The sequence below is a fragment of the Marmota monax genome, unplaced genomic scaffold, assembly GCF_021218885.2.
Source record: "Marmota monax isolate L192 unplaced genomic scaffold, Marmota_monax_Labrador192_F-V1.1 WCK01_AAM20220418_F8-fsc00247, whole genome shotgun sequence".
Taxonomy (NCBI): Eukaryota; Metazoa; Chordata; class Mammalia; order Rodentia; family Sciuridae; genus Marmota; species Marmota monax.
In genome coordinates, this window is record NW_026694880.1 from 471,032 (window position 1) to 486,190 (window position 15,159).

The window sequence follows — 15,159 nt, forward strand, 5'->3', positions numbered from 1 at the left end:
TTGAAAGAAAATGCAAGACAAAACAGTGAGATATTGTCATTTATCATGTAATAAATTAGGAAGATTAAAATGAATAACACCCAATGTTGATGCAGTTGTGGAAATATTGACATATTACTTTGCTGCTAGTTTTGCAAATTTGTAAAATTGGGTTGGAAATCTTTATCCACAGTCATAATACTATTCATAACCTTTCTATAATCTACTTTTGGAAATGTATATGAAGGAAATAGTACAAAAGAAGGAAAATGTCATGTAAATAATTATTACATAAAGTAAAACAGCTTCATATCTAATAATCAGACAAAAATTAAGAATATGCTGGTGTGTAAGCTTGACAGAGTTATAATTTGAGTGGTTATATAATTCAATAGAAAATATTAATTAACCTTATTATATTAGGTGATAAAGTAGGCTACAAAATTTTATTCCTCATATTCACCTTGATTATATCTGTCTAAAATAAGTACTGGGGAAGAAATTTAAATTTAAAAATATGAAAATGATTTGTGTTAGAACAGTAATAGTTTGGATAAATTTTTCTCTTTAAAATGTATTTAATATTGTTTCACTTATTGTTCTAATAAAATGAGATTATGAGGATTTTGTGTTATTCTTGAGTCAATTGGAAGGGGATAAAATAATTGGATTCATCTTGTGTATATGGAAATATACTATCTATAAAGTAGTAATTTGCCAATGATCCTGAGATTTTCAATGCTATTATCTTATTTTAAAGAATATTCTGTAAGACATTTGTGGGAAGCTTCTTTTGAATAGTTCTCAACTACATATAATATTTTTATGGAATACTTTGTCATTAGTCTCTGAACAATTTAACTGTAGGTATATGAACAGATCTTGGTTGCAGACTTCCAAGACTGCAAATTTTCATCAGCCAATTGCAATAATATATGTGTAATCACATCTTTAAAAAAGTAAAGATTTTCCCCAGTTTTTCAAACCATTCAATATTAGAATAAGCTTAAGTAACCTCTTATTCACTTACATGTTTAATGGTTCTTCACAGAATATATGCTTTGTCCTTGATTATTGTATTCCCTGTGAATAAAGACAGCTCATATGGTTATTTGAGGAATAAAATGAGAAAATAAAAACAAACAGAAAGAATGTAACAAAAATATTAGGTAGTGCTAAATGCTTTAGAAATAAAAAGTAAGTCAGAATAAGAGAATAGAGAAAGTTGGACAGAGAAATCCTAATCTGAGGTAGTTTCTGTTTTATCTTAAGTATATCAGCAACAGCATTTGAATATTGTGGGATGGGTGTATAAAATTATTTGTTGGCCTATTCATGTCTAATCCATCATTTTCCTTCTAGCTTCACACAACATATACCACACATTGTCACATACTGAATTGACCAGCATAGTGGAAATTGTTATTTAGTGGCTCATCTTTTTATTTTGAAATATTTTTAGCTTTACAGAAAAGTTGCAGAGAAAATAAAAAGAGTAATCATAGAATAGTTATCAAAACAAAGAAATTGATCTGGATCTTTTAAGCACAGTCTTGGTATGTATGGCTGAAGTATGGTATCTTAATAAAGCCATGTTAATTCTGGTTTTGGAACACTTCTGTGTATTCAAAGAAAATCGGATAGGAAGAGATTGAGAATTGCAAATGTAAATTACATAGACTTTGTTCTAAAAATGTGCCTGTATCTTTTTGTGTTCTATTCATGAGCTCTTCCCAATTAGCTTAGATTGTTTTATGTAACTATCTCTGCACTTTGTTCCAATTTTACTTTTCCTTTCAGACTTTCAGAGAGATTTATATTATTGTAGACTCTTTTAATTGTCTCCCCTCCTCTCTGGGATTATGAAAGATATACAGGTTATATGACCAGTAAACTAAACCTTTGATTAATCTCCATTTGTTTTGTGAATATCTTTACACACAACATTGCTTGCTCTCTTTCTCTATATCAAAAATCATACTATGATGACATTGGAGGTTGATCCAGGAGGATCGCAAGTTCAAAGTCAGTCTCAGGAACTTAAGGAGGCACTTAGCAACTCAGTGAGACCCTGTCTCTAAATAAAATATAAAAAAGGGGTTGGGGATGTGACTTGGTGGTTAAGCATCCCTGGGTTCAATCTCCAGTACAAAAAAAAAAAAAATTAAATAAATAAATAAATAAATAAAATTTTTAAAAAATATATACTATGATTTTTCTAGGAGGCAGTTAGGTTTATTAGTTGTTGTTGATTCTGAGCCCTAATCAGTTTGGGCTTGAGCCAGGTGGGCTAGTAAAAGTAAACCATTAACTTCAATCCAATCTCTATTAAGTCAACTTGATTTTTAAATATATTTTTTTAAAAAACTTTTAATAAGCAGGTAAAACCTTTCAGTGTATGTTAACAAAGAAGAGACATTTTTCAAGCCAATGTTAATGTTTTTATCTCTTTGTGTTGCAGTCTAATTCCAATGACTACCTGACCTTTAATCGTGGGAGCCAAGAAGAGAGAAACCAAGGGACACTGACTTATCCATCAGAGACCAGTGGAAAGAGTATACAAGGAAGGGTACTTGAAACAAACCAACCTCAAGGCATGCAGCAAAGTGACCTCTTCAAAGCAGAATATGTTTTTATTGTGGACTCTGAAGGGGAAGATGAAGTTACAAGCAGAAAAGGCGAGCAAGGTCCCCCAGGGGGGACGGGCAACATGGCTGCCCGGCCCAAGTCTCTGGCAATCTCCTCCAGTCTGGTCTCTGACGTGGTGCGTCCCAAAATAAGGGGCACAGATCTCAAGTCCTCATCATATTCTGAAATTTCTCATGGGATGGCTTCTCAGCAAAAGCATGGACAGGTAGGTTTTGTCTTCTTGCCCTAAGGAAAAGAAATTGTTTATATGCCTTTTGTCCTGAGCTGTCTGCAAAGGTCTTCCAGTTTAAGGTATATAAAACTTTTAAAGAGGTATATATTAAAACCCCCAAATCTCAAAATCATAAATCATCACAGTGTAAACATTGATAAAATGATGAGATAAAAATGGCATACAAATTATACCATGAATTGGCTGAAAGAATTTGTAACACAAGGCAGAGAATATTACCTCTTTGAACAATTCCTGGCAAAGGTTGTATTGGGGGGTGTCAGGAGAGAACACTTGGTGAGTTGGTTGCTTTAAGAAGCACATTTTGGACATTAGAAAGATCTAGTGAGGCAGCATTCAGTGACTATTAGAGGTGGACATTGCTTTTAAACTAATAAAAGAATAGTGAAAGCCTAATCTAGGAAATAGGTGTACCTGAGGACAATAGTTTCCCCCAGGTGTCTTAAAGAAAATGTCTTTTGTGGTCCTGGAAGCCTCCAGGATAGCACTGTGCTCACTGGAGTGTGTGTGTGTGTGTGGGGGGGGTGTGGTAGTGGTGGTGGTGGTAGTCATATTCCACTCCAAAACTTACAGCAAGATTGGAAACTTCTTTCAGGTGGACAGCCTCTTCTGAAGTAGGACACCCACGTCTGTGACAGTAATAGAGAATTTTAAAGGAAAAAAAAAAGGGAGATTCTACCATCCACAAGTGATTTGGTATAATAAAAACTGAAGGTGACTTTTGGCAAGGTTTGGTTAGAATGTAGGATTGCAGAGGCTGACTTTGGAGAGTAGGTAGTGGAAGCAGAGCTCTGACTCCTTGACAAGGGAGCATGAGCTGGTACTGATATGCCCTCTTGAGGAGCTACTAGACAAGCACTTTGAAAGCCTCTCAAAGTAGTTTGAACAATTTTTTTCCCCCTTATTGATGAATCCATCTTTTTGTGCTACATTGTGGAATGTTGTTTCCTCCTGGGATCACCACCATTTTGTCCTTGGTTGCTTGAGCCTGTGCTCAGCTCAAGTTGGACCTTCTCTTAGACACAGTCCCTGTGGGGTGCTGTTGCTATTTCTCCTCCATCTTTGTGATTCTCTTTATTATTTTGTAGCTTTTTTTAAAAAAAAATCTCCATCATAATTCCTTTTCATTTCGATGTAAGAATTGATTTTATTTTTATTCCTTACTAAACTGGAAACAACTGGATGTCAAGGAATGTCTCTTACTCATTTCTGTATCCATAGTACTTAGTGTAGTGCTTTGCACGTAAATGGGCTTCAATAATGTGTGTGAAGAATATTTAGCCATTCACATTCTGCTCATTTTCTGATGTCCTTGCTCAGATATAAACTCATTAACAAAGCTGCTTGGGTTCTTTCAGTTGAAGAAACCACTCCCTCAATGTAATTTTGATGGATTTTTTTTTATGTACCAGTTTTATATTCATCATATTCCAGCATGTATTATAACTGTTTCAGTACATATGTTATTTCTCCTATTCCATGTTAAATTCATTTTTACTAAGCATTTTCTTCCCTATAATGCATAATATGTCTTGAACATTGTAATACAAATGTTGTGGATTTATGCATCACAAATACATGCTCTGATGTGGCATATTTAAGCAAAAGTACCTTATGTTTAAAAAAAAACACTAAATAATTTGAAAGTGTTAGTCAAACGTGAAAATGCTATACACAATAAGAAGTTCAATCGAAATCCTCTTAAATTCAGAAATAAGAGACTTAAATGTTCATAGAAAAGCCTAAGGATTGTCTTATCTGTAGACAGTATTAGAGTTAAAAGAGAAATGACAACAGAGTGATTTGTCTGAAAGAACTTTGATAAAGTTTAACATTAAAACGGTGACAGCAGGTACAAGAGGAAAACCATATAAGGGTAGAAATAGTTGGACTTGTTCGCTGACAGTAAATGGGAAAAAAAAATCAATCATGAATGAAGCTTATAATCCCGGACTTTGAATGAATGATGGCATTATTCATAGAGGAAAGAGTAAAGAATCTTGAAAAGGGGTAGGAGGAGATCAGACGTCTGATGCTGAACTTGAGCAACTTTGGTGGCATTGCAGGATGATATATAGAAAATAGTTGAAAATGTGAATCTGGAGCACAGGGGAGAGATTGGCAATGGAGACATTAGGCATTGAAGTAAAAGTGATAGGAATGGAGATAGCGACCTCAGGAAAAGAATGTAGAAAAGATGATGGCAGATGCAAGCCAGGAAGTTAAAAGGACTTGTGTAATATATGAAAATAAAAGATACAGGAATCTGTTTTGGTGGTGTGTGCCTCTAGTCTCAGCTACTCAGAATGCTCACTTGAGCTAGGGACTTCTAAGACAGCCTGGGCAATACAGTGAGACTGTAGAAAAAAAAAATTAAAGGGTTTTTCAACAAAGAGTTGAGTCTATAGTAAAAATAATAATAATAAAAACCTCAAATAGTCCCCTCAAGCACATTAAATCTGGAAATTAGAATGTCATTTGACAGTATGATTGGGATGATAAGGATAGAAAAAATGTTGAGACACGAATGGAAGGTGAGGACAAGGAGGTTCATGGTAGAAGAGGTTGTGATACAGGAAAAACAAAAGTGATTCAGGACACTTACTGGCTATGCTGTTTTGAGCAAGTTACTTGAAATTGTGGGCCTTAGATCCCCCTTTTGTGAAATGAAGTATTGATATCAATCTCCTTTGAGATTGAAATAATATATGCAAAGAGCCTAGAATAGTGCCTGACTCCTGGTACAATCTCAATCAAAGATACTCTGATTTAAGAAGTTTGAAATGGCAGCATTTGGGGGCACATAGTAAGAAACAGGTAGAGAGGGGAGGGTAGTCTCCATTTGTTAGCTATAGCTTGGATATTAGAACTGGGGAGAGGATATGGAAAATAAGATCAGAAGAACTGGCTGGGGTTCAATAAAGAGATTTTTTAATATAAAATTCTGGGAAATTTGGATATCAGCATATATATTTATTAAATATAGTTTCATGTTATATAACTGTGATAGATGGCATATATGATGGTGGTTCCATTAAGATTAGCCTATTGTGGTTGTAGCTGTCTTAGTTTGTGTAAGTACTCTCCATAATCTTTGTACAATGACTAAATCATCCAATGATTCACTTCTTAGAATGAATCCCTGTCATTAAGTGACATGTGATTATACTTTGACTTCATAGATCTACAGAAAAGGAATTACAACAAAAGTATTTGCGTAAGGCATTATACATAGAAACGTTCCTTGTATTCCCCAGGCCTTGATTTATAATAAAATACCAGATTCCTATCAGCACATTATATTACAGTATCCTTTATGTATCTCTCTCTCACCTGGATTTGTAAACCCCTCAAGAACAAAAAGTCCTTTTCTCATTTCTGGTCCCTGTCATTTAACATAATGCCTGAAACACTGTAGATGCTTAGAAAATATCTCATGAATGTTTGAATACGTGATCCTTCTTTTCACATGATCCTGTGATATAAGACACAGACATTAAGATATGAACTTTCTTAGTGGCATTACAGCTGAGAAAAAACTATAACAGGGCAGGGAAGGGAGCCTAGGACTCTTCTCTCATAGTTAGTGATGTTGCTTATTTTGTTCACTAAAACAAATCATCCACAGCTTTTAGCCTCAGGAATTCAGAGGTTGAAGACCTTGAAAGGAGTTGTGGTATTCAGCCTCCCTGTGGTATTCTGCTAACTGCAGAAACAAGTGGCTTGGAATGCCATAAGTGCTTCATGAAACATGGTATGTTTATACTAAAATGACAGGAAGTGATGTGCACATGGTCATCAGCTGGAAGATTCTGACGGCATGCCAACCAGAGCCACCAGAGCCTGACAGCAAAACAAACAATAACAACAAAAGAAGTTTGACCTTACACAAATAGATAAGAGTAGTAAACAGATTCTAGTTAGACCCTCCTGATCATATAATTGCTCTGAGCAGTTGGAGGGCATAAAAATTTGGAGAACTCATTTTTTTAATTGAGAGAAAAATGTATGGTCAAGGGATTTTATTCATTCCAAGAACCTTTCTGTAGTGATCTTCTCTCTGCCACCTCTCCACTTCCCTTCTTGCTTAGGATGAGTATATGATACCTTCCTTTTGTCGTTTTTTGTCTCCTTCCATGTGAATGAGACTGGACACACTTAGGAGAATTTTTCTAACTTGGTGGGAGGTCCCAGGCTCTGCTCTGATGCTGACAGAGCAGACATGTGAATATGAATAATGTCTTGTTGCTCCCGCTGGGTGGTTTAATTCTTACCATTAGCCAAGTGCAAAGGAAATACTTATGAAAAAATCAAGTTGCTTTGAGAATTCCAGCAGAAAGGTGGTGCAGGTTTTAAGAAGAGCTCTTCTGACTTGCTGATATCAGAACTTGAATTTTTCTCTGGTTGGAGAAAGAAAGAATCAGATGTCAGAGGCAGTGTTCTCACTACTTGTCCAGCTTCACTCAAAAGAGCCCAGAGCAAAGTAAGAGGGTCAATTTCAGTGTTGTATGAGCTGAGACTTGATGCATGAATACAAGATTTCTTGGCATTCCAGACATGGGAATTTGCAAGGAAGTACCAACACATCCAAAGAGGGTGGAATAAGGAAAGAAGAGGAAAAGCAGTCACCAAAAGATAGCCAATAAACCAGGAGAGAGTGATGCAACAGAGGCCCTGGATAAGACAGTTTTGAAAAGGAGAGAAAAATGGAAAGAATCAGAATCCATAGAGAGAAATCAGAAAAGATAAGGAATCCAAGTGCCTGTTGATTGTTTTAAAAAAACGTTATTATAGACCTTGGTGATAATGGTTTCTTTGGTAGAGGATGTGAGGGGATTAAGAAGTCAGTGGGAAGTTCATTTGCTTTCTAATACATAACAGATTACCCATAAATTTAGTGCCTTGAAAAAATATTAAAAATATTATCTATTTCCTCTAGTTTCTATAGATCAAGAAGTGAGCTAGGTTCTTTGCTCAGGTGAAATCAAGGTGTCAGGTTGCATTTGCTCTGGAGTCTCAATCAAGGAAGGACCCACTTCTAAGCTCTTTTATGGGGTGTGCAGAATTTATTTCCATGAGGTTGTAGAATTCAGGCAGCTTGCTTTCTAAATTGAGCAACAGAGGAAAGGAATCTGTTGTATTGTCTTTACCCTTTAATCTTCTTTTGAAGAGCTCACTTGATTAGAGCATACCCACACAGGATAATCTCCCTTTTAATTAACTTAGAGTCATCTGTTTAGGGTCCTTAATTACCTCTGAAAAATCTTGCCACCAGTGTCAGATTCTATTAGTTAAGAATCAAGCCACAGTTTCCTCTCAAGCTCAAATTACACAAGGCTGAAACTCTTAGAGGGGTCATTTTAGGGTATGTTGGTCACAAGAATTAAAGAAATCAATACAGTGATTATATTGTATAGATATGACCAAGAAGAGTCTGTAACTATGGGAACACAAATATTGGTGTATGTGTGTGCACTCATTTCGATCAGCTTAACTTTCGCTGCTTAAGAAACCAGGTGAAAATTTAACATTTTTAAAACAAGACCATTTATTTAGCTCAGAAATCTGCAGGTCAAAAATTTTGGCTGTGTTCTATCAGGTGATTTCACAGGTGTGCTCAGGCTCAACTGATCTTTGCTATGGGTTCACCAATGTGTCTGCAATAGGCTTCTGGGTTGGTTGATGGCTGGTGAGCTGTTTGGTGATTGTTTATTTGTCTGCTGAGTGGTCTACATTGCCTAGTAGAGTAGCCAAGGCTTTTACATCATTTTGACATTCTGTACCAGCATGTCAGTTAACCCAATGTACAAGTACGTTTCAAGGTACTGTTTCTTGTATTGCATTTGTTAGTCTTCCCCTGGGCCCAGATTAAGGGGTGAGAAAAGAACTTTGCTTTTATTACATAAAAAATAGAATATTGCAGGCATTTTTACTGTCTACCACAATGATATTTATTATATTTTCAAAGAGAGAATATTTCTTCTTTAGATGTATGTCAGGATGAGTGAGCTAGTGGATATATACAAAGATGAGTGCATAGGACATGGGGAATAACTGAAGAAATGAAATCCCTAAGAAGGCCAGAGCTGCCATGTTTCAGAGTACCCAGGAAGAATACACCTTTTAAAAAGTGAAAGGCCACTACTTCTCCTTAGAATAAAGAAAGGAGAATGAAAGTGAATCTAGAAAAGTTTGGTTTCTTGTTAATCTCAATTTTCCTAGGAGAGAAGAAATCTGTCTGTTGAGTTAAAGGGGGAGTAGGCGGATTAAAGGTTGGTGGAGAATATTAACACTTTGGAAGAGACGGATAGGAGGGGAAGCCAAGTTCCAAACAGGAGAAATGGCAAAAAATCCAACAAAAAAGATGAGAGACAAGGGACACAGATGAAACTATAGACTTCAAATTGGTGAGGAAACCCCTCAGAGGTGCCTCACCACGTTTGAGTGGAGAAAGGTGTCCCTCTGCACAGGAGCAGGAAAGCCCCACCCATTTTGAGCTGAGTCCTTCTATAGAACAATATTTGTAAGTCAAATGCAGTGATCCAGTCAGTTAACAGAGTGCTACCAATTTTTTTTTTCACATAGCAGCTTTAAGTAGATCATGTCCAGGAACTAATGACAATGGGATGATTTAAGAGTGAGGATTTGCCAGGTGGATGGGCAAGAGGTCCAGATGGCTAGAAGGGTGGCAATGCTGGCCAAAAGGTTGAGTCTGAACAAAGTATTGCTGAAACCTAAAATGAAAAACAGTAGGAAGTTAGGGAGATGGTATTGAATAGCAAAAAAACAACTCTGTTATAAAGGAAAACTATTTAGTTCCTGGTGTAAAATCATCAACAAAGTCTTGAGCATAGGTGAACATTGATTAGATATCAAAAGCTCAGTCTGGTACTGAGTTTAATGGGAAACAGCTACAGGTAGGAATGACAGAAAAGGTTATTTAATTTGCTTAGTTAAGAAAAGCTGAAAACACCCTGTAGAGTTTTGTGTATTTCAGAGAGTAGAGGACAGATCAATAGGTAAGGAGGCCAAACTACTTTAACATAGTGGTTACGAAAAATGGGGAATCTAGGATTTCTTTGTACAGATGCAGAAGGAAGAGTACAACTATACAGGCAAACATTAAGAGCTATCAAAACACTGGGACCCTATTCACAGCATCAGCTAGCAGATCACTCATCTCAGCTTGTATTCAGGTATTTTGGAATCTCAGAGGTACATTAAAAAAAGAATATATACAGAAGCAGCTAATTTTGGATTTAGTCAAATTACAAGGCAGCTTCGCAATTAATTGGTTACTCAAATAACTAAGGGTTTCTATGATACAGGATGCAAGGGTTAAATTATGATTGAGTTCATCTACCCAATGAGAGTAGCACATTGCAGGCATCTTGTCGCTGAGATTATAGTGATTGTACAGAGTTCAAGATAGTCTTTCTACAAGAGAGTCTTGAGAATGACTTTGGGGTACATGTGAGGTGAATGGGCTCAGGAACTAGAAGAATGCTGTAGACAGTCACAGGTAGCTCTATAGAGGTGTTTAAGCAAAGAACTCAACATTAAGTTGGGGTAAGAAGAAAATGGTAAAGAAGACAGAGAATAGTCTTGAGTAAGGAATTAAAGCATCATTAACAAACCTGGAGAATAAAAGAAAGGGATGGAAATAATTTTTGGATGTAAATTAAGAAGTTTATCATCACTGGTAGGGGATATCGGGGAAGAAGTAAAGTGAAGGATGATTCTGAATCACTGACTGAGAATTTGACATATGCCCTTTCCTTCCTTCTATATGATATTATTCACTCATGTGTGGACACTTTCTTTAAAAAGAAAAACTTATTTGTGAGAGGAACTCAGGGAAATGAGTCTTTTCCATTACAAAATGAAACTTCACCCCTAGAAATTTTATAAAACAATGGTGTCACTCTTTTTTATTTGTATAAATTAGAATAACATCATGGTGTATTTGTAGGTTGAAATGAATATATTATAACTAATTAAGAATATATGGAATAAAATATAATGAAATTACATATAGATTAACATAAGCATAATAAATATTCTTAGTCTTCTTAGAGTCTTTCAGAAGTTATTCGTCAATTAATTATCTAAAAGTATGGTAACATTATGAGTAACTTATGTTAAGTGTAATATCATTTAATATAGTGGAATGATTGGTAATTAAAATTTGTAATCTTAGGAAGTTGGAGGTAACAGCTTTTTTCTCTGAATGAGCCCCTCAAAATTATGAACCTATGATCCTACACAGTGACATTCTGGCAAATAATCAGGATGAATTAATGAGTTTTTCCATAAACATTGAAGTTCTTAGGAAACAACAGACTGAAAGGTGATAGGATTTTTGTGGTTGTCGATATTAATTTACAAAATTTGTTACCAAACTGTGTTATTCTAGGCATGTCTCAATGTGTAAACACCTTCAGAGCCTGGGAATGGCTCCATTCCTTCTGTGAGGAGAGATCAATCATGGAAACAATTGAAGAAAACCTCTCATTCTCCGTTAAAACAGACAAACAAACAAACAAACAGGCCCTGAATATACTGTTAATTCTAAGAAGATAACTTCTTAAACATTAAATATGAATTCAAATACAAGTAATTATGTAACTTCTTGTGGTGACACAAGAATTATGCTGACATTTGGATATAAATATATTCCCTAATCATGTGAATCAATCACATAAACACTGGCTAAACAGAGTTGTTTCTAAGTAAAACTTATGCATATTAATTGTTCAGCTTTCTTTCTCAATTTGATGGAATTCTGCTTGATTATTAATTACACTGATTTTCTGATATTCTGGATTATGTCAATTTAATAAAATATTATTTATTTGTAAAACTGCTGTGTTGCAAATATGCATATTGATTCACACACAAAAGAAAGAAATATTTTTAGTATATTTCTTCAGAAAATAAAAAGTTTGTTATGAATTTATTCGAATTTGTCAGTTTTCAGTAGTTTTAGAGTTCAAAACTATATGTCATAAATATCTTTGCCTGAATGCTGATGGACACTTTCTTAAAATGTTCTAAAGCAAAATCAAGAAATATCTTTTACTCTATTTATAAACCAAAACTTTGTTGTTTAATTGATATATTCATATACATTTTCTTCCTATGTGCTTAATGCAATACGTCTATCTTAATATTTGAATAGCTGATATTCTCCAAATTCTTTATTAGACATGTATATTTTTTTTACCTTATAGGCTGACAGAATTAAATTTATTTTGAAGAGAAGTCTCGGTTTACAAGATTTTGGAGTCATTTATGATTCCAGTACTTGTCTTCAAGTACTGGATGACTTTTAAAATAGCACAACAATACATACAACTGGTTATTTCACAAGCTTTCTCTAGCTTCTGTTAGAAAAGCATGAATTGTTTTTTATTGCATCTTTATTTGGTATGGAATTGGTTGCTTGCTTGTTTCAGTTGAATTATATTTATAAGTACTCTGGCTTCTTTTGATATCAAAGAGAGACTATTCCTTCCAGCATAGTCCAAATCATTTGTTAAATGTTCATTAAATGTTCCTCTTAAGTGTTCATTCTGGCAAGTAATTAGGGAGAATCATCTAGAGCTCTCTTTCTATTCTGGACATTGCATTGACTCTTTTAATTTATTGCTCTGGGTGCTTTGTCATTTGAATTCTGGGCACGTATTCAGGTTCATGACATGTAGGAGTAAGTAGTCCAAATGTCTAGAATTTTAAACACTTGAAGTGTGATGATGATGATGATGATGATGATGATTAGGATTGTAGTCATTATCCTCACATTACGGTTTATATACTTCCAATGGAAAAAAATTTATTTCATTTTCCAAAGTGAAGTTTCAAATTCATATGGATGGTGACTTATTTATTTCCAAATCACACAATTCCAGATTAAGACAAATATTTTAGATATGGTCAATGAATTATTTTCCAAATGGAAACACAGAAAATTTTACACTGGTTTTCAAACCGGGGAATCAATCATGTATTGAATACAAATCTTCAAAGTTTATTATATCTTATTTTGTAGCAGGAACTCATTAGCAAAACAGAAATTCCTTCATTTTCATGGAGGCTTAAGGCACCCCCTTTTGTGTAAACTAGTGGAAGGACTGTTTGCTTAGTGACACAGTAACAAGAATATTTTGATAGTTTCACAAATAATGTCCTATTTCAATCTGTCTGTTTCTCTCCTCTAGTTAACTTCTTCTCCCACTACCTCTGAGCAGCTTGCCTGTAAACCACCTGCTTTCTCCTTTGTTTCTCCAACTAATCAGAAAACACCACCTGTCCCAGCTAACCTCGATGGAGCCTCTGTCCTAGAGGAGTTCCACACTAGGAGGCTGGATGTCAGTGGGGCCCTGGTAGAAGAAACAGCTGCGTATTTTCAAACGACTGCTCACTCTTCACCCTTTTCTGCATCGAAGGGCGCCTCGTGGACATTACCGTTTCCCCATTCCACTCAACTGCCAGGTTCTAATCTATCCAGTCCAAGTGCAGCAGATCAAAACCCTGGACTGGCACCTGAAGTTCTGAAGAAGACGACACCTTTAACCTCGAATGTCCTTAGTCCCAGAGAAAGCCTGAAAACCACTTCTCCTTCACCTTCCTCCAGTGCTTCTCTGAAGTCGAATTCAGCCTCCTACATACCAGTCCGCATTGTCATGCATTCACTCTCTCCAAGTCCGAAACCACTTACCTCCTCTTTCCATGGCTCCTCTTCTACTGTTTGTAGCCAAATGTCATCTAGTGGAAATCTTTCAAAGTCAGGGGTGAAATCCCAGGTGCCCTCCCGGCTTTCCCTTCTCACTGCTATCCTCAAGTCAAACCCTTCTCACCAAAGACCTGTGTCCCCTGCATCCTGCCCCACCTTCTCCCTCAACTCCCTGGCCTCCTCCACTCTCGCCCTTGACCAAAAAGTAAAGCAAACCACACTCACACCTAAAAAATCTCTCTCAAGTTGCTCCCTGAGAGCCCAGTCTCCAGCGCAAGCAGAACACCAGGTTTCTGAGCTGGCCCAGCAATCCTTCCACCTCCCTTTCTTCACCAAGTCTACTCCCACCTCTCAGGTGTCCTCCCTCTCTCCTACTACACCTGTCAAGTGCAGCCTTGTTTCTATGAATGTAGACAAAACACCGTCTCCTACTTCTTTGAAGAGTGGTACAATGCTCTCCCCGATACAAACCAATGCCTCTAGTTTTGCAGATCTTCCTCCTGTCCCACCAAGCTCTTCACTTTCTTCTTCAAAGAACAAACAGGATGGGGATCTCAGAGGTTCAGAGAATCCCAGGAATACATACACACACCCTTCTACATTAGCCTCATCTGCATTATCTTCTGTATCTCCTCCTATTAATCACAGCACCATGCCCTCCTCTCCAGAGAAATGTTTCCATCCATCCCCAGCCCTTTCAAACCTGATAGACAGATCCCAAAGAGCATCATATAAACCATCAGGCCAGGGGCTGAATCCTTCAGCTCTTTCTTCACCTGCTCTCTGCAGTGCTGGCTGTGCCTCTCTTCCCAGCTTGGGGTCCTCCTCAGTCCCACCTGCTGCTCTGCCCACCCCTGCACTACAGCTCAGTCCCTCAACACTGCAACCAAATTGTGGCAGTGGTTCATTGCCTTCAAGAATGATGAAATCTGAAAGCACAAAATCCAACCACACGGCACCCGTTTCAACACCATCAATACCCATCTCTCTAACAAGAACCAAGGAGCTGATTTCACCTTGTGCATTGTCCCTGTCAACAGGCCCCGAAAACAAGAAACCCAAGGTATTTTTTTTTTGCATGGTGCATGCTAATTTCAAAATATGGATTCTCAGGGGGAAGATCAATAGTTATGACATTGATATTCTGCTCCTATGAGAAAGTGGAGAAAGTATGGGGGGAGATCCTAGAATTTGGTAAATTTGAATGTAGAGATGAATTATGGTCTGTCTAAAATTACTTATTTCTGCAAATGCCTTTGATTTGACCTCCTCTTAAGGTAACATTTTATGTATGACTCCAAGGGAATTTTTTATTTAGGTATAATGTGAATTATGCATTAAACACCTACTATATGTCTACCATTGGACTAGCTTTCTTTGGAACACATGATTTTTAAAGGGGAAAAAGATAATACTTTAATTTGAAAAATAAAATTTCATTCAGCAGAAAAATTCACAAGTACAATGTAGAGTTACTAATTCTACAATAAAACTAGAAAGCAAGTACAGTTATTCCTGCTTGATTTGGTTCCAGGACCAACTAGAGATAACTCAAATCTGCAGA

General features: G+C 36.4%; 1 protein-coding gene across 17 annotated transcripts in view; it reads left to right on the forward strand.

Moving 5' to 3' along the window:
• The window catches only part of Mlip (muscular LMNA interacting protein), a 236,203-nt gene that overhangs the window by 105,839 nt on the left and 115,205 nt on the right, over window positions 1-15,159 (forward strand). For 12 of the 17 annotated variants that reach the window (XM_058573407.1, XM_046426722.2, XM_058573394.1 and 9 more), the window contains 2 exons: window positions 2,441-2,833; window positions 13,081-14,658. In XM_058573407.1, coding sequence (XP_058429390.1) covers window positions 2,576-2,833; window positions 13,081-14,658 — 1,836 coding nt within the window. In that variant the 5' untranslated portion in view covers window positions 2,441-2,575. The remainder of the gene's footprint in view (window positions 1-2,440; window positions 2,834-13,080; window positions 14,659-15,159) is intronic. The other 5 variants (XM_058573406.1, XM_058573403.1, XM_058573400.1 and 2 more) reach the window with 2 other exon arrangements.